The sequence below is a fragment of the Semicossyphus pulcher genome, unplaced genomic scaffold (assembly GCF_022749685.1).
Source record: "Semicossyphus pulcher isolate SPU_LCO1_2020_fin unplaced genomic scaffold, fSemPul1.0.p SCAF_14, whole genome shotgun sequence".
In the NCBI taxonomy this organism is placed as follows: Eukaryota; Metazoa; Chordata; class Actinopteri; order Labriformes; family Labridae; genus Semicossyphus; species Semicossyphus pulcher.
In genome coordinates this window covers 19,468,854-19,489,515 of record NW_027211648.1, presented here as the reverse complement: position 1 = coordinate 19,489,515, position 20,662 = coordinate 19,468,854, and the positions used below count along the sequence as shown (strand labels likewise).

General features: G+C 43.3%; 1 protein-coding gene across 1 annotated transcript in view; it reads left to right on the top strand.

The window, feature by feature from the left end:
• The first annotated feature begins 3,725 nt into the window (after positions 1–3,725).
• The window catches only part of dlgap2a (discs, large (Drosophila) homolog-associated protein 2a), a 189,603-nt gene continuing 172,666 nt past the window's right edge, over positions 3,726–20,662 (top strand). Inside the window, exon 1 of the mRNA XM_069661762.1 lies at positions 3,726–3,795. Within this exon, the coding sequence (XP_069517863.1) occupies positions 3,726–3,795 (70 nt within the window). The remainder of the gene's footprint in view (positions 3,796–20,662) is intronic.

Genomic DNA, 20,662 nt, shown 5'->3' with positions numbered 1-20,662 from the left:
AATCTGTCTTTTGAAAACATGCAGAGAAAAATCCTCTCTTGTGCTCATCCCAAGATAAGCTTAAAAAGACAAACAAGCGGATGCCTAACACATTTTCTCATGTGAAATTAGATGCCTTGCTTCCAGACTCCAATCCTGTTAGAGCGTAAATGCAGGCAAGTGACGACTCTGTGTCTGAAACACCGAACGCTGCACTGACGGTGCGGTTTCTGCACTCCTCCAGTGCAAGTCTTTGCTAGCCAGCTTCAGCTATGAATGTACATCATGCAGCTGTTGGAGGCATTACAAACCAATCACTGTATCTCTCATCTCTGCAGAGAGTCTATTTTTATCTGCTGGATAACATGCTTCATCAGTGTTTACTGGACAGCATGTTGTTACATGTCATGGAATAGAAGTTGTGCAGAGTACTATCAAGGAAAACAGGTGAAATGTTGAGACTCAAGGATGTGCTTCTGTTCACCAAAAATATTGTCATATGATGTCACTGCAATAACAAAGAGATAAAACAGTCTTTTTGTTTAAATCTTTATAATTATAAGTCATATTTTCTTAATCAAGGGAGTGTCATGAGTTTTTGTTTAGTTTGCATTTAGTTTATATTCATGTTCAGATATCGTTTCCTGTTTCACTTTGCCTTTGTGTGTTTTTTCCCGCTTGTTTGATTATCGTTTTCACCTGCTCCTTGATTGTCTCACCTGTGCCTGATCACCCTCACCTCCCCAATGTATTTCGTCTTTGTCTTCCCCTGTCTTTGTGCCAGTTCGTCCTATGTCGATCCCTTGTGAAACCTTACGTCAACATTAGTCTGCCCAGCTCCTGCGTTCCTCGTGACTCCCCCGTGTTTTTCACCTGTTGCTGTTATATATTTTTTCCTTTGGATCATTTGTTGCCTGCATTCACAGTAAGCCTTTTGGATTTGACCTTTTGTTTATTAAACCTTGTTATTGTCTGCATCTGGGTCCTCTCCCTTTTTTGTGTTTATACCAAACGTGACAGTGAGTACAAAAGTTCCAAGTCATGGAAGACACATGTGAACGCAACATTATACTTCTATGATTGTCAGGTCCCCTTGACAACCTCCCATATAAGTCAAGGACTGCTTTGCTTTTCAAAGACATGTAATATTAAGTCAAACCATACTCTCTGTGTCTGTGTCACAATACAGAGCTGATCTGATGAGTCATATTTTTGTCCTTGTTTGAAGTCTGAGGTCTTGTAAATAAATGTTGCCCACTCATGGAGCAAAACTTTATATGGTGATTTGGGGGTATAAAAAGATGGTAATCATCAAGCTAAATTATGTGATCACGGCAAGTTTGTCCAGTTAAGACAGTTTAGCGACAGTTTGGTGAAAATTCAAAAAAACTATGAGAGATTAAAGACAGGAACCTGAACAGATTCTTGCAATGACTCTAAGCAATCATTCACACCTAGCATGGATACCACCTGAAGTACATAGATGACTAAATTCTAAGGGAAAATGCATTGCAAATGCAGGTTTCATTTTATGGCAGGGTTTCCTCTTGGTATTATGCTGGTAGAGTAGAAAATGAGACTGAAAAGCCCTCCTCCTGTATGCATGATGTAGTGAGTTTATATCACATTGAATGTCCCTCAGGGACGACCCATTACAGTCCTTTTCTATGTTTTATTCCTGGGCTTCTCTCCAAGAGGTACCTTTATGTACGCTTCTCTATTTAATTAAAAGGGACACTTATCTGATCAGTCTTGTTCGGTCGCAGAGAAAAGTAAAACCCAGAGAGAGATGAGTGCAAATGTAAAGGAATGTTAACAATATCATGAAGAAAAAGGGAGCTGAGAGAAAGAAGAGGAAGTCTGTCTTTATTACAAAAGTCATTAAAGACAACAATGAGGCTGTCATTCTGACACAAGGACAAAGAAGCATTGATAACACTTGCTGAGCCACCTCCACATCTCCGGCGCTTTGATTCCCAGGGCTTCTTTCTAGTGGAAATTCAGCATATAAAACAGGATACTTTTCATAGCCACCTGTCTTATTTTCACTTTCAGGTGAAATCAAGATTAAAGCAGCTAAGCAACAACTTTGGATTGATTACATTTTCAAAGAACTCTTCACAGACTAGCTTGTAAGCATGCATTATTGATCAGTACGGCCACCCCAGGCTTGTGAGTAGTGCAATAATTGGCTGTTGTATTTGCTGCTACAACTTCCTGGCATGGCCGAGCTGCTGATGGAACAGAGAGAGCTTCTAAAATTGGCCCGTTGACGTGACCACACCAGATTGACTCCGAACTTTGCCAACCTTTCCCCTGACTCAGTTATATAGCTATATTATATCTCTTTGCTGCTCCAATTGACCATATTCACACAGCAGCCATTTTCTCCTGATGTCAGACTCAGGGTCGGTAGCTCAAATTCTGTTGTAATGTTGTACTGTTGTCTTCCAGTAGGACGGTCGTAAAAAAATTCAGAGAAAAAACTGGCCATTTTGAAGTTACAACAACATAGTTAAAAACCTTTTAGCTTTGGTCAGACAACAGCTAACCTTAGCATTCAGCCACAAGTTAATATTACTGTGGGCTAGGAAGTGGCTGAAAGCTTATATTACTGTTTGGTGGTGTTATGGTAATTTCCTAGCTTCTTAATGTTAGCTTTGAAGGCTAGCTAGCTGTGTTAGCTTTGTCAGTAGCTAGCAGATTATCAAATATGTTATTTTACTTTTAAAATATAGCTCCTAGCTACTCAATGTTAGCTAGGAACTGGTCGAATGCCAATGTTTGCTATTTCTTATCAAATATGTTATTTTAATTTGACATATGGCCCAACTTCCCTCCAGATTTTCACATTGAATTGCCTTCTCAGTTGATTAAATCAGAAGGAAATTATAACGAATTTCAGATTTCGTACATTGACATGAGTGACAACTGGGAAACGCATCATTTCCTAGCTTCTAAAAGTTAGCTACGAACTTGTTGAATGCTAATGTTAGCTTTGTCTTTCGGTAGCTAGCTAGGTTATCAAACATGATATTTTACTTTGAAATATGGCCCAATGTCCCTCTGGATTTTCACATTCATTTGTCTGTTCAGGTGCTCATTGAATTGGAAGGAAATTATAGAGACTGTCAGATTCCTTACTGTGTTACAACTAGGAAACGCATCATTTCCTAGCTACTTAATATTAGCTATATTAGCAAAGTTTTTGGTTGCTTATTAAATCGGGAAAAAATTAGGACAACTGTCAAATACTGTACATTCATATGACTAAACACTTGGAACACAGTTTTACTCATTATAGCAGTTTGTGAGCTCGACACCCTGTGCATCAATCAGAGAAAAATGGCCGCTGTGTGAATATGGTGAATGGAGTCCCTTTGGAATGTTAGCGCATCATATCATTCCCTTCACGCACCATTTAACCCACCTTCGACTGTTTCTAGATTGAATCACAGACACACAGTTCTAAATGAACGTCTGCACACTGGGACTATCATTTAGTGCTCTGCCGCTCAGATAACTGTGAGGAGGAAAGGTCTCAGATAAATATGGGAGCAGCTCCTTTTGATGCAAATGGTGTGAGAAATGAGTGTCTGCTGCCACTCCGTAATCGTGGGTCACAGCATGGCTCAGTGCTTTTTCCTCTCAGCTCCACCTTGTTTATCTGCGGTGATATTAAAGCCTCTCCTCTCTCTCTCTCTCTCTCTCTCTCTCTCTCGCTCTCTCTTTCTTTCTGTTCTACTATGCTTTCTTTGAAGGTGTTGCCAGGCATACTGCAGAAGCATTGCTGTATCTTACCAGACAGGAACGCAGGTAAGAAGCAAACAGATGTCCCCTCTCCACTAAACACAGCGGGCACACACAGAGCAGCGACGGTAGAGAGAGCCAGTCAGTGGGAGTAATGAATGGGTGATGACGCTGGGGAATGGGTGCTCAGTGGGTGGGTCATATTTGTCTGTCTACCTGTTTTTCAAGTGTGCTATTAACATCTGTGAGCTCATACATCATCTGCTGGCTATATACACTCTTCCTTACTGCTGATTTTTCACATAGGGATCCCAGTTTTTACTCTTTTTTTTTGCTGTTACTCAATGTCAACGCATTTCAAAAGGATTTAAGACCATTTAAGTGTGACCTTTTTTTCTCTACATACATGTCAGAGGGAGGGAAAAAGTTGGGGGCAGTTGTTGCGAACTTGTGATGATGACAGGCTTCTTCACATCGTTGCAGGTGTGAAGAGGTTGCTGATGAAATTGAAGAGCAGGGAGATATACTCAGGTACCTGGCCGCAGTCCTCACAGTAATGACTTCTTTTACCTCTCTGTCTGCGTTCACTCCTGGCGACTCTCTAACCTCTCGACTGCAATGAGACTGCATGCCCATGGGCTCCCACACCATCCATCCCACTAACAAAACCTCACTAATGCTGGCCCGACGCGTAGCGTTTTTCAGACTCGGGGCCATTTCTTCTTTCAACTTTCTGCAGTGACCTCCTGTCCCTTGTTGTGCACTTTGTTCTGCAAAGAGTGCAAAAGTGCTATCTACTTTAAAATGTTGTGTTTCTCAGACACATGACAAGAATGGTAACTGCACACCCTTCCAGGTGTGACCTAAATGCAGAAGAGTAAAGCAAGGCCGCAGCAACCTTGGCAATTAAGAGGCACTTGGAAACTTGTTATGAGTTTAAGGCGTTGGATCTAGGAAGTGAGACATCTCACAGCGTGAAATTAATGTTTAATGGGCCATATAGACAAGATCATCTGCGCTTAGGCAGATAAGGAGCTACACAAACTTGTAATTTAGTAGTTTAACTGTTATTTTGAGCATAAAAGTTCTGGGCCACATTTTAATTAATCCAATCCACTCTGTTTGGGCTTGGTGTTGTGGAACAATCCTCTTTGTGAAGTTTAATAACTCTCAGAAAAGTGCATGAAAAGAATTACAGATTTAAGCTCAAGTTTTATAGAATCTTTCATAAGACTTAACTTTCCCTGCAGGATGAGTTGCTGTGTGTTTAGTTGGGGTGTGTGGCAATCAATGCATGAATATGGAGGACCCAAGGGTGCACTGCTTGGCTGGTCTAAGAACAAGGTGTTCTGACAGAGTGGACACTTATTAAAATAACCTTATAATAACCTTATGAATATGTAAAGGTGGAGCAAAGGAACTTTCAAGGGTATTTTAGCAAACAAAAAGATACCTCTGTCCTGAAGGTATCTATATTCTGATGGATGGGGCTGTCAGAAAGACACAGTACACGCCACTTCTCTTGAATACTCAGCTGACGGGCATCAGCAAACCCCTGATTTTGTCAAAGTGCTTCGCCAAGTTTATAGATCATCATTCAGCCACAAGTTCCATCTGAAATGTCAGAGCTTTTTCTGAGCAACTTCAGCAACGCACACCGGCAACCTCAGTGCCCGCAGTACCTTGGCATCCTGTCTCCATGGCAACACTTTTGAGGTGTCAGTAGATGCAAAGACTGCATTGTGTCCGTTTAATAAGCATTGCTTCTCTGTACTCATGTAGTGATGTAAGGCTGATCTATTTGCAAATGCCAACAGATTACAGTCTAAATTAACACCAGCACTGGAGGGCGTTCTCAGTTGTGAGTACAGTAGTGGTGAGTCAGACCTGCATCTGCAGAATGAGAGACATGAGTTGAAACATTTAGTGTAAGGCTTCAGGAAAGAGAGGAGTGGTTTCAGTAAGAGGAGAGGAATATCTGGAAAATGATGAAGAGCAAGTAAGATTAGAGGAGACTTTGGGAGTAATGGCCGTGAAAAGATTGGTATCTCCGGCTGGTGAATATGATTATGGCTCTGCGCTGCATGTGTGAATGTGTGTGTGTCCATGTCTGTGTGCATGTGCTCTGCTCTACTGTACTCCATCGAGCGAGGAGCGCCCTCTCCTGGACAGTTTCCCAGCTCTCATAAATCCAAAAACACTTCCCCTTCCTGCTCCCTGCTTCTCTTTCTCAGAGGCTAAATCTTGTGCATTGAAACTGGAGGGAGCTCACACCCTCTCTCTTGTGTCCCCCTTCTCCTAATGTTCACAAGTACTACTATTTATAGATAGTAACTAACGTCTGAATGTTTCACCATTCTTTTACCATTTTCCATGTCACTGCTGGATATCTTGCATCCTTTTAACGTTTCTCCCTATCCCCCGCTCAGAGCCACTCTCCTGCTCTAGCCTTTTGGAAAACTGTAACTGCTAATTTCCACTTATGTAATCCACTGGAACCTAAAAATCTCTTTGAAGATGTGTACGTAATGACACTGAGTACTTTGCGATGTTCACATCCATGGAACGAGCAGAAGGGTAGTTAAGTTACAAAGAGCAAGCAGATTTAAATTGTAGATTTTCAGCGCCTCACATTGCTTTTGCCTCAATTACACCATGATTGCAAAGGTGCTGGAAAGAGTCATGCTGACTATTGCATTCTGGGAAAGCTTTCTATCATCCTTTGCAGTATTTGGACACTTCTGTTTTGCATGCACGGCCTTATATCCTTATTGATTTTGTCTTCCTCAAGTCTTGCAGCCCACCACACACACACAAGCACAGTAATACACACAGACATTATCCATTGCCTCCATTTACAATCCCCATGTGTTGTACCCCCTGCGCATGTTACATTGCCTACTGTTATTGTTTTGCTTGTATTTTCCACCATTAGAATTATTAGAAGTAGTAGAACATATTCATATTGCATGCAGGATTTGTAAATGTAGGAGCATGCAAAGTCACATTTTTGTGCATGAGGTTTGCTTCTGTTTTTTGTGTGAAAAACAGGAAGTTTAAATACTTTTCATTATGCAACTTGATGCATGTGATTGTGCTGTACCACGATCTGCTGCATAGTTCAGAGTTTATTCTAAGGGATTAATTCAGGCATGACAAAACTGCAAAAATGTCTTATCTAAAGGTATATTAAGTAGGATGTTTCCTTGCATTTTGTCAACAACACATTCAAACTTGGTCCCTCCTCCTGGGTTTCTCGTCACTCTCTCATACGAGAACACGCTCGCCCCACAGAGCTAACACCAACAGCATCACTGTTACCTTTGCGCTAGCATGCTAACCACTGGTTACCATTGCACTAGCATGCTAACCACTGGTTACCATTGCGCTAGCATGCTAAACACCGGTTACCTTTGCGCTAGCATGCTAACCGCTGGTTAGCTTGTCCTACCCGGTTTGAGGCACCTACCTTTCCAACAGAAAGAAGGCCAACTCTGCATCGCTCTTTCGCCATGTCCACCGGTCTGAATGGGGCCCAGTTGCTAATTTGAACCACTCCCACACTCACCTATACGCTGTGATTGGCTCAGGGGACCACAACAGTGCCCCTCCTGAAAACGTCCCGTGCAAAGCAAAAAAACAGAAAAGATGCAGAGGGAAGGGTCTCACAAGGGTCTGCACACACACTCACCAACACACATGTATGTATGTGTGCCCAAAAGTGGTGATTTATATTATATTACATTTGTAAAATTCTTTATTTTATTTTTCTAGGAAAATTTTACTTATTATACCTTTAGAGTGCACCTCCTGAAGATTTCAGCTTCGTTATCTTTGGCGGCTCCTATGGTAATAAACGGTAATTGCGGGAGCACACTTCTCAGATATCCAGACAGTGTTGCATGTGTGACGTCCACGGTCAGCTCCGGCTGTAACTCTTGATTTTCCTCCTGACTGTCGCTTTCCTTGTTTGCCTTCATCTGGGGGTTGAATTTGTTCCTTTGGATTTTTACTTATTTTTGAAGTTGTATCTGTAGTCATCGATCTTTTCTTTGTTTGTTCAGCCATAGTAGATTACTGTTTACTCGCAACACTTGCAGAGACCGGAAAAACACTCTCTGGCAGACCAACCACCAAAGTGGTACAAAACATGTGTACACATCATGTCAGAGTGAGGACATTATGGTCCAAAATAAATAATAGGCAACATGTGCCAAATATACTAGTTCTATGTCAGATTGTCAGCAATTACATAAAGAACCAATAGCTTTGTATGTATTTTGAATGCTAGTACCATGTTTGATGGGATACTCTCACCAAAGTGTTGCCTTTAATTAGCTAAATTTCCCTCCTGCTGTGTAATCTGTTTCAACTTAAATTGGAAGGGTCTGTCTGAGGACATGTTGCCATAGAAACAAGTTGGGCAGGAGGACTTGGGGAATACGTAGGAGACGTTAGATTGAAGGCAAGAAAAGTTTAGTAAAGATGAAAATAATAACAAAATATTTTTAACCTTAACCCTCAGTGTCTATTGTCTGAAATGTTTGTGTGTGTCCTCATCCAGAGACAGCTCAAGTCTCAAATCTACATCAGTCTAATGGCTCTCCTCTTTACCTTGTTTAGCCTCTGTCCAGAGTCGCAGCACGTCCATCTTAATGCTTCACGTGTCCTGCCCGAGCCTCTGCGTCCTGCTGTGAGTCTCACTGACACGGGAGTGAATCAGCAGCTGCTCTATTAACTTGAGTAATTAACGGGCGAGCTGTCACTTTAACGGGCGAGCTGTCATTTTCTCAGAGTGTGTCCAGCCTGCTTTATGAAAATGCATGCAGACACACACATCACACTGACACATATTTTTTATACACACACACACACACACACACACACACACACACGAACACAGTCCTTTATTGCACACATGCACAAAGTATCCTTCTGCACTCTTGATATCAATCTGTAACAAAGCAGGACGACCAGGGCGAGCCTGTTTCTTTCTGATAGCTCTCAGAGGCCTTGATGCCAACTCCTTACGCTCTTCATACGCACTCACCAAAGAAGAAGTCACCCACAGAGGAAGAGAGGGACTGTTTTTGAGAGGAAAGCATAAATATTATGCATGGACTTGATAAGCAAAAAAAAAAAAGATGAGTGAATCTGCAAGATGATGGTGAGAAGCAAAACAGAAGGATGAGAGAATAAGGGGGAGCTGAGAGAGTGAAGTTTCAGTGAAGAGTGTATGTGTGTGTGTGTGTGTGTGTGTGTGTGTGTGTGTGTGTGTGTGCTGGAGGCCCTCAGGAGCTCCCCCCATGTCTGCTAAACCCTCGACTGCTGTAGTTGATAATGAATCCTGCAGTATCTCTCCTCCTCAGCCTCCCCTACTTTCTTCTGTTATTCTGTACCCTCGACACCCCCCTCCCCACCTCCTCCTCTTCACTCCCTCCAGCACCACCAAAGCGAACGCACTGAACTGTTACAAGAGGGTGTAGCTCTGAAACATGGCCTCTTCCCCCAGGCCGCTGTCTCCGTGCAATCGGACTGCTGCGGCAACAAATTGATTGTAAACAAATATGACACAGAAGCATAATGAATGAGAGGGAAAGTCAGCAATACATTTCAATAGCTCCCATGTTGTGTCACAGATCTCTAACCTTACAAATGCTGGTCAAGGTGCAGCTTAGCTTAAAATTCATGATACAGCGCCTGCGGACATTTAGAGAATACTGACTTTAAGTAAGCAGCAACAGAACGATGACAGGATGTCATTTATTTGTGTGGATTTGTACACATATGGGAATGCAGTAGTTGCAGATCACAAAGGTATGTGCTGCTCTGATGCTCTCAGGTGTAAATGTAAGGGTTGGATCTGAGGCCATGTGCTGCCATAGCTAGCAAAATGCTAGTTAGGTTAAAAGTTTGTTAGCTTGTGTTGGTAAATAGCATACTTGTTGCTGATTTGTTGTGAGGTAAAGCCAAGTGTTCCATATGGCATAAGGCTAGTTAGCTTAACATGTTAGCTAGAATGTTGTCAGAATGTTGCTAACTCATCGATGTCTGTTGGTTCTGGTCTTAGTCTTTGAAGAGCCTGCAGTCTTTTGGTTGTTACGGTATTTAAAGACCATAAAGGGACTTTGCATACATATCTAGGAAACCAAGATACAGAAACATGATGCTAATACTAAGGCCATATATCACAAGTGGCTAAGAGGCAATGTGTCTTATATAAGTTACAATTTGTGACCAGGAATAGCAGTTTTAAGCCACATCGAAGGAAACTATGTCACACCTTTAAGAATTGGGTTTCAGAAAGTTACCCTAAGGAAAGCATTGAATAGAGCCAAACATCTGGGCAGACAAAGAAACAACATTTAGTCCAGAAGTAGAAAACACTAAACGGACAAAGAGGAATTGGGGTATAATTAAGAGTGATGGTCAGATCTTCACGCAACCATCAGTTTTAGGAGATTCCCTACTCAACCAGATAAACTGGAATTCAGCCATCTTCATCAAACACTACACAAACAGAGCTGGGCTCAAAAGGAGTCCCACAAGAGTAACCATTGTAATCACTACGCAAATATAATTCAGACAAATACAGCTATGGATTTTACAACTCAGAAGGAGTGACGATCAATCATTTTATCAACTTCAAACCTCATTCGTTATCTATCATCTAAAATGTCCCAGTGGCTGAGTTGTTTACATTACAGGAACAAAAAGACACATTTGCCGGACAAACACAAATACGCTATTCGCACAGGAATGTAAACTACCATATGGTTACTCACTATCTTGGCTTTGATAACAGTAACCATCCACTTTAAAGTCTTTGGCATTGACCACATCCCATCTTTGATAATGTTACAAAGAAAACATAACCAGTTAGAGACCATTTGGATCTACAAATTAAGCTACTAAACATGTTGGGATCATAACATGGCCATTACACCAAGGAAAATAACTAAGGATTTGGCTGTTCATGAATTTTACAACTTTAGGACTTAATGATTTTAATAAGAATATGTTAGTTAAGTGTTTGTACTGGGAATTTGATTCAGCTCAAAAGATTACAAACGTCTTTAACATAATATAAGTAGAATTGGTGGCCTTGGTCACATGCTGTTAGTGATAGCAATGAGCTAGTTAGCTTAACATGTTGGTGGCTGATTGTTTGCAAGCTGATGATGTAATCTGGTGATGTGTAGTTGAAAAGTTGTAAAATGACTGGAACTAAAAAGGAAATGATGGCTCGACAACTGAGCAGTAAATGGCATTCAGATTATACTTCCCATCAAGCCATCTGGACCAGTTTAGCCTAAGTAGATGTAATGTAGATATAGGTCTGATTAAGCAGCAAGAGTAGGGCAGTTTGAAATGTTCTAGGTCAGGTTAAAGCACATTTTACTATTTGCACTGCTGAATATAAATCTGAGAGAAAATCCCGTTTGTACAGTCGTCTAAAAGTGTTGTACACACTAGGTGTGTGTTTGTGAGTGTGCTTCACACTTACCTGCTCATCACCGTATCTGTGAGCCATGTGCTTCAACTCTCCGTAGAGGTTTCTGTCATTGAACTACACAGTGTCTGACTGGAGGACAGCTGCTCTCTGTGGACGGTCTGTCTCAGCTCGTCCCTGACATAATGAGCAGGCTGGGAGGAAGCTTTGATTTAACGCTGAGTCACTCTCCTCCACGCTGCTCATTAATGGATGAATGACTGTGGCAGGAAGTGAAAGAAATGGGAGGTGGTCCTGATTTTTGGTGCTGCGTTGACAGACCTTTAAATTCCCTTTAATTCTTGGTGACTGCCTACTCTCACCTCATCAGCACATGGATACAGGTGTTGCACTTATGCTACGTTTCCACCTCAGGAACTAATCTCAAAGCCTAAGGACTTTAGGAGGTATTCAGTGCGTTTTCAGAGTCTGAATAAAGGCCATGGGGGCTTTACATTACTCACCAAAAGGTCCCAGCAGGGGGTAGAACTTTCTGACAATACAGGGAGCTCAGGGCTGGGACTTGCAGCACTGAACAATATACACTAATCAGCCATAACATTATGACCACTGACAGGTGAAGTGAATACAATTGATTATCTTGCTACAATGGCATCTGGCAGTGGGTGGGATATGTTAGGCAGCATGTGAACCCTTTGTCCTCGAAGTAAATGGTTGTGCAAGCGCAAGGATTTGAGAGACTTTGACAAGCTCTGTTTTGTGGCGGCTAGACGACTGCGTCAGAGCATCTCCAAAACTGCAGTGCTTGTGGGTGCAGTGGTCAGTACCGACCAAAAGTGGTCCATGGAAGGAAAACCGTTGAACCTGCGACAGGGCGGCCAAGGCTCATTATTGCGTGGGGGGAGCGAAGGCTGGCCCATGTGGTCAGATCCAACCTAAGAGCTACTGAAGCTCAAACTGCTTAAAAAGTTAATGCTGGTTCTGATAGAAAGGTGTCAGAACACACAGTGCATCACAGTTTGTTGCGTATGGGGCAGCGTGGCCGCAGACCGGTCAGGGTGCCCATGCTGACCCCTGTCCATTGCTGAAAGCGCCTACAATGGGCACTTGAGCATCAGAACTGGACCACAGAGCAAAGGAAGAAGGTGGCCTGGTCTGATGAGTCATGTTTTCTTTTACAACATGTGGATGGCCCAATGCATGTGCGTCGCTTAACTGGGGAAGACATGGCACCAGGATGCAATACGGGAAGAAGGCAAGCCGGCGGAGGCAGTGTGATGCTTTGGGCAATGCTCTGCTGGGAAACCTTGGGTCCATGTGGATGTTTTTTTGACACGTACCACCTACCTAAACATTGTTTCAGACCAAGTACACCCCTTCATGGAAACTGTATTCCCTAATAGCAGTGGCCTCTTTCAACTGGATAATGAGCCCTGCCACACTGCAAAAATGGATCAGGAATGGTTTGAGGAACACGCCAACGAGTTCAAGGTGTTGACTTGGCCTCCAAATTACCCAGGTTTCAATCCAATTGAGCATCTGTGGGATGTGCTGGACAAGTCCGATCCATGGAGGCCCCGCCTTGCAACAGGACTTAAAGGATCTGCTGCTAACGTCTTGGTGCCAGCAACCACCGCACACCTGCAGAGGTCTAGTGGAGTCCATGCCTCGACGGGTCAGGGCTCTTTTGGTGGCAAAACGGGGACCTACACAATGTTAGGCAGGTGGTCATAATGTTATGGTGGATTGGTGTAGCTGTGTACAAGTTTACCATCTGGAGTAGGGCATCTCTTTAAATAGTAGCTCAGACTGGGTTCCTTTCGTGGAAATTTCTTTGGTCGCTTGATGGAAATTTGTGTTTGTTTAAATGAACAAACACTAAAGGTGTTTGGTGGTAAAATTAAAGACAAATATTTGTCATGCAATTTTAATTCGTTTGTCTACTAATCATTTTGAGGCTACAAATGTCCCTGTCTTTGTTGTGTTCAGTTTCCCAGATTACAGTAAGTGGAAGAGACAGTTTATTTGTTAACACACACAGTGTCCCTCTCACTCTGTTCTGCAGTAATACAAAAGACTGACTCTCCTCTGTAAATCCAGTTATCTTTATAAACTCTGTCTGTTTGAACAGATCTGCTCCCTCTGTTGTCTCGTTCACCTTGCATTACCAGAGCTCCCTGTTCTCTCCACAGCAGAACATTAACTCTTTCAGAATCACATTCAGTCCCTTGTTCACCAAAATACTGTTTTGTTCTGTATTTAGTTTGAGAGAAAAAAAGTAGGACATCTTTAGACATAAAAATTCAATATATTTTGTCATTGCTCTTGTTTTTTTTTATTGTTTCATGTCGTTAGGGAGTAACCAGTTGGGTTTTCTGATCTGACTATAACTTGATTGGAATAAGAAATTGGAACCCTTTTTCATGGCATGAAGTGTCCTCATTTCTTAAACTAATAATGTTAATTCAACCACAGGACCCATTAAGTAGCTCCTGATGTGCTTTTGAAGAGATTACATAATCTGCCAAAACAAATCAAGGACAAGTTTTCAGACTCACCTCAGCCTAAAAGCACAGTCTTTGTCTCTTAGGGAAGATCCTGTGATGAAATCGCAAGCTCCAGAAAAGCTTCTTAATGGACCCTGTGTTGAGAGAGCTTGGTCAACTGTTTACAAGATCAATACTGGATTTTCAATCACAATATATGTTTTTTGCAGTCTGACATGGCAGCTTGCAGGTGATGTCTACATTGCTGCATGAAACCTTGCTGCTTGCTGTTGTTGCAAATAGAATGTAGGTACGTTTTTGACCTTCTTTGGTTCAATTTTCTTTCAATTTACAGGCAGCCTTTAAAACGACTAGGATCCCCTTGGGACTTTAGCTCGAGTTTTGCAGGAGCAACAGTTTCTTTGTCTTTGATTTTACCAGTCCAGCAGACTGTGAGCTGCAGTCAACCTTCTTGCACATGCTGATGTTATCCACTTGACGGTGTTTTGCTATGTTAGCTAGGCAAATCGTCTACGATACCAAACAAGCTAACGTTTGCTTGTTTGCTAACGGTAGCTTGTTGCCAGCTTTCAGCCAGCTGGCTTACCTTAGCCTAGACAGATAAAGCAACAATATCGGCTAATAGAAAACAATCGGTAGTTATACACATTTGCTTTGTTCTGCTACGTAATTCACTGTTGGCCAAAATCAACACCGTTTGTCATGTTAGCTGGCCAAGTTATTTGTCAAGCTAGATAACTGACATACACACACAGATAGACTTCAGTGTCTAAGTGTCTGTGTTACCTTGTCTAACCTGTCCTTGTTTTAAAGTTTAGTATGTCTGTTTAGTATGCGCGTCTGTACATCGAGGGCAAAGAAAACCCGGAGTCAAATTCCTTGTATGTGCCCACATCCGATTCTGAGATAGTATTTTGGTAGTCATAACGTTAGCAAGCATGCTAAGGTTAGCCAACTGGCTCTACCGTAAATACACTGCATGACCCTGGCATTGTGGTCTGTAACCGAACGGCTAATTACGCTGGCGAACCAGCAAATCATCACAAGCATTAGCGAACATTTAGCCAGCTAAAAGCACAATATCACAACGATATATATTTCACATGCTTTGCAGCGATGTCAGCTTACCTGTCCAATAGCAAGAAAGCAAGTTCTGGGTCTGTTCTGATCCCCAAAAGCAATCGAAGATCTCTCCATGATTCGCATGCCCTGCTGATGTTGACTCTAGCTTCCCCCCTGACGTCAGTCACATTCCTGTTTGGTCAGACGGTGGTCTTGTGTGTACTTTGTGTTGGATGTTGTTGTGGGCGCCGGTCATTTGTTGGCATTGTCCGTCTCCATTTCTCAGCTTGCGTTGTCTGGTGTTGTATACTGTTGACTGCAGGGGCGGAGAATGAGCTCTAGGCAGCGAGGCGAAGTACTCGGGAGTGTGCATATATGTCACATCCTCTTCCTTTTGAGGGTAAACCGGCCCAAATGCTTTAGAGGCAATGGAGGAAGTTGGGTCTCAATTTTTCAATTCTTCTACTATCTCTTCACACATTGGCAATATAAAATGATTAAAAAATTAATACAAATCTTACACAATGCACCTTACAATATTGATGCTACAACAGTTCACTTGGAATAAAAGAGAGCAGCAATCGTGCATTTGCTTTTTTTTACAAAGCAAATTGCAGGGTAAGCTGCAGCCTGCATCATGCATGTTAACTAGTTGCCTCCATGGAATAGAGGTTCAAATTCCAAGGTGACAGAGAGAGGGAAATCTCATCTTAAATCTGAGAGTGCTTGACCAGCTTGGTTGTCCAAACACAGTCAGGCAATATTTGTACTTGTGTGTGCGCGCGAGTATCTGTGATTGTGTGTCTGAAGGTGATAGTGAGAAATAGCGAGCTGTCTGCTACGCTCTAGTGGTCTCAAGTGTCAGAGTTTGTGTTGGAACTGGCTGCAGACTTTGTTTTACAGTTTGTCTGTGTAAAGTGTCAACTAAAAGGATTGTGGGTGTCAGAAATGGTTTCTGTTCAAGTGAAGAAGTTGGAATCTTTGCTTTCAAGTTTTAAAAGTCTTGAGGCTTTTATTTTGTTAATATGCTTTTTCTCCCACACTGACATGGGATTGCTGGATAAATTTGCTCGGACTGTGTGCATGCATGTGTATATTAAGTTAACAGCAGTGATCCATGTATCCATCCATTCTCTATACCGCTTATCCTGTTCAGGGTCATGTGGGAGCTGGAGCCTATCCCAGCTGTTATTGGGCGAGAGGCGGGGGTACACCCTGGATTGATCGCATGTCAATTACAGGAAACAAACAACCTTTCATGCTCACACTCACACCTACGGGCAATTTTAGAGTCACCAATTAACCTAACGAGCATGCCTTTGGACTGTGGGAGGAAGCCGGAGTACCCGGAGGGAACCCACGCATGCACGGGATGATACGGATTCTATTTAAGGTAGCTTATCTTAGATATCTGAATGCATGGTGTTCTGTTTTCACCACAATGACATTCCAGGAGGAGAAGAAGAAAAGTGTTAGGCAACAACATTCAAATCTTCAGTTTCAGATCACTCACATTATTTGTCCCTTATTAATATACTATTAAAAGCGGCCTATACACTTATGGAGGATTTACCTCTCTCTCTTCCCTCCCCTGTTACCTCTCTAGTTGTTGTACCCGATGTTCCGAACACGTTTTTCCCATTACAGCAATTACACTAAAGTGACACCATTCATTTCAGCGCTCATTATTAGCACAGCGGCTATGCTGAATCGATGGCACCCATTTGGCAGCCCGGAGCTCTCCCACACCTGACAAGGAGAGTCACACTGAGCTCCACCTGTTTGTCTGAACACGCTGCAGGCAGATGCCTCTCTGTATTCTTCCTCTCTTTTTATTTGTCTTGTCTATTCACATTTATCATTGGGTGCGCTTCCATCGCTGTACAAAAAGAAGTAAAATGAAAAACCAATCTCAATACAAATATTTGTCTTCCTGTTTGCCTCAGAGGGCGGTGATGGCTCACACTATCACTTCATACTGAAAGAAACATTTTCTGTGACTGTCAGCTTCCATTGTTGTCTCAAGAGTATTTACCACAGGTCATTTTTTTAGCCATTGCTCTGACAGATAACAGTGACCATGTCTGGTAACAAAATCAGTTTGTTTTCACAGGAAGTGACATTATCTGTTGGAGGATGTAGCCGACGGGGTAGCGGCTGGCAGTCTGGAGAGGGAAGCTGTGATTTGATTATCCAGTATCACAACAAACACAAAGCAGGAAGTCATAACAACTACCTGCTTTGTTGTGACTGATTCTCTAGTGTCTAATGAAAACGAAAGACAGTACATTTTAGAGCAGCACTAGAGCAGGAGGCAGATGGATGCTCTATTAGCTGAAAAAAAAAAAAAATAATAATAATAATAATACATTTTATTTATAAAGCGCTTTAAAAGGTACTCAAAGGCACTTTACGTAAAAGAAATAACGGAAGCAACAATAGCAAATACATTAAGAACATACACAATGCACTAAATAATAACAGGTCATTGGTTAAAAGCAGATTTAAATAGGTGGGTTTTGAGTGCGATTTTAAATGAAGGAAGAGAGGGAGAGGTTCTGAGGTGTTGGGGGAGAGAGTTCCAGAGGGAGGGGGCAGCAATGGAAAAGGCTCTGTCCCCCCAGATCCGGTATTTGGTTCGGGTGAGAGGGGTGAGGAGGTTGGCATCAGTCGATCTTAGGTTGCGGGTGGGGGTGTATTGGAGAAGGAGGTCATTGAGGTAGGAGGGGGCAAGATTGTGAAGGGCCTTGTAGGTGTTTGGTAGGATATTGAATTGTGTACGAAATTTGATGGGAAGCCAGTGGAGGTGTTGTAGGACAGGGGTGATGTGGTCTCTGGTGCGACAGTGGGTGAGCAGACGGACGGCAGAGTTTTGGATGTACTGGAGTTTATTGAGGATTGTGGAGGATGTGCCATAAACAATGCTATTGCAATAGTCCAGTCGTGAGGTGATGAAGGCATGAATGAGTGTTTCAGCAGCTGAGAAGGTGAGTGAAGGGTGAAGACGGGCAATGTTTTTGAGATGGAAGAAGGTAGTTTTGGTGACGTAGTTGACGTGATGTTCAAATGTGAGAGATTGGTCGAAAATGACACCAAGTTTGCGGATGTGGGTGGAAGCAGGAACAGTGGAGCCATCAATACAAAGAAGGGTGAAGTCGGGCAGGATGAGATGAGTGATTTGGGACCGATGATGAGGATTTCTGATTTGTTGCTATTGAGTTTGAGAAGGTTTGCTTGCATCCAGGTTTTGATGTCCATAAGGCAGTCTGTGATGGTGGAGTGAGTTGCAGCAGTGATGGATTTGGTGGAGATGTAGAGCTGGGTGTCGTCGGCATAACAGTGAAAGTGGAGGTCATGGCGGCGTATGATGTGACCAAGGGGGAGCATTTACAGGATGAAAAGGAGGGGACCGAGCACTGAGCCTTGGGGGATGCCTTGAGAGAGAGGGACTGTTTTAGAGGTGGATTTGTTGATGCTGATAAACTGTTGGCGGTTGGAGAGGTATGACTTGAAACAGGAGAGGGCAGTTCCATTGATGCTGAGGGAGGATTCAAGGCGGGTGAGAAGAATGGAGAGATTGATAGTGTCGAAGGCTGCAGTAAAGTCGAGAAGGATGAGGATATTAAGGGAGTGGGTGTCGGAGAAGAGGAGGAGGTCGTTGGTAACTTTAAGAAGGGCAGTCTCTGTGCTGTGATGGGTTCTGAAGCCGGATTGAAATGGTTCATAGAAATGATAGGAGTCCAGGGAGGTTTTGAGTTGGGAGGTGATGGCGCGTTATTGTTGGGGATGTCAGGGTCAAGGCCAGGTTTTTTGAGGAGGGGTGTGAAAGAGCCGGTAGACAGGGAGGAGTTGATTACAGAGAGGATGAGGGGGAGGAGAGCAGGAAGGCAGGCTTTGACTAAGGTGGTGGGGATGGGGTCAAGGTCGCAGCTGGAAGTCTTCATGGCAGACAGTGATTTGTAAAGTTCAAAGAGGGAGATCAGGGAGAATTGGGGGAGTGAGGGATCTGTAAGACGGGGAGTGGCAGAGTCAGGATCAGGATTGGGGGGGAGGAGCTTGAGGTGGCGAGTTGGTTGTAGATTGAATCAGTTTTTGTTTGGTAAAATGACGTGAATGAGTTGCATTTGTCAGCTGTAAAGGAGTGGGTGGAGTTGTCCATGGGTTTGAAAAGTTTGTTGATTGTGGAGAATAATGTCTTGGGGTTAGCGGGATGGATGAGGCAAGAGTAGTAGGTGGAGCGTGCAGTGTTGAGGGCGTGTTTGTATTGTATGTAGTCTTTGTATGCTAGGGTGTGTACAGTGAGGCCGGTTTTCTTGTAGAGTCGTTCTAGTTGTTGTTTCCGGGATTTCATCAGACAGAGTTCAGGGATGTACCAGGGAGCAGTGTGAGTGAATGAGACTGTTCTGGTTTTTTAGGGGAGCAAGCTGGTCAAGACAGGAGGATAGTGAGTTATTGTCGAGGTTGACCAGGCCAGTGGGGGAGGTGCTCAAGGGGGAGGTGAGGGTGGAAAGTTTTCCAGTGAGGCAGGATGGCAGGGAGGAAGGGCAGATGGACTTTAGATGGATATTACGGAAAGTGATAGTGCGGATGTGTTTGGGCTCTGGAATGGGGATGTCAATGTTCATGATGATGGCTAGGTGGTCCGAGATGGTGAGGTCAGAGCTGAAGGGTGGTTGATGGTTGATGGTAATACCGGTGGAGCAGACCAGGTCAAGGAATGTGGCCATGGTTATGGGTGGGGAAGTTGATATGTTGGGTGAGGTTGAAGCATTTAAGTACGTCCAGAAATTCTAAGGCTAATTTGCAGTCGCTGGAGTCAATGTGGAGGTTGAAATCACCCGGCAGCAGGATGGAGGGTGAGATGGAGCAGAGCTGAGAGAGAAAATCTGAGAGGTCAGAAAGAAAGACTGGATTATGTTTAAGGGGGCGGTATACTATTGAAATGACAACGGGTTTAGGGCCAGAGAGTTTGAAGGTCAGGTGTTCAAATGAGGATGGGGAAAGGATAGTGGCGAGGTTGGTTTTGAAATGTTGGCGGTGGAGGGCAGCAATTCTGCCACCGCGGCTGTCCGGGCGTGCTTTATCCAGGAAGGAGTAACCATTGGGGGTTGTTTGGTTGAGTGTGAAGTAGTCCAGGGGTTTATGCCAGGTTTCAGTGAGACAGAGAAAATCCAGGTTATTGTCAGTGATGAATTAATTGAGGATGAGGCTTTTGTTGCTAAGTGACCGGGTGTTGAACAGAGCAAGTGTCATACTGTGTTTTCTATTTATGGGATGGGAGGATTTGGGTAGGGTACGGAGGTTGGCTGGATTCACATGCTGTTTATTGCGGTGTAGTAATGAGGAAGCAGAGGTGCGTTGCTGAGTCCACAGGGATGGAATGGAGTTGGCAGAGGTGGAATTATAAATAAACTTGTGACAAGAGCCTTTATGAGCATAACTGGGTTGGATCTGGATGAGGTTGTTCTTATTATTAGCTTTAATAGTGCGTTGTGGACGGGACAGCCTGTGTGTTACAGAGGAGAGAATGGGGTGACCGGGAGCTGAGGGAGGCAATGACAGGTGGGGCAAAAAGGGGGTATTTTGCTGTTTCACATTTAAAGACATATGTATGTAATGTTACAATGCTGGATGTCCGTACGAAACGTGAGTGAAGTTTCAAATCTGTAGGTAAAAGTATGTTGGAGTAATCCCCAGGCTTCTCATCTCAGTCTGCAGGCTGCCGGGTTTCACACAGTTTCTTCACAGGCTTCGAAGAGCTTGCCAATCAGAAGAAAGCGGGCATGTGGGGCGGGGTTTCTTAAAGGGACAGAGCTGAGTGAGTCGTGTCAGGCAGAGGATGTATGAGGGCCGGCACAGAGCACCAGTGTGAGAAAAATGATAAGTGTAATTTATGCTAAGCTACTCCACA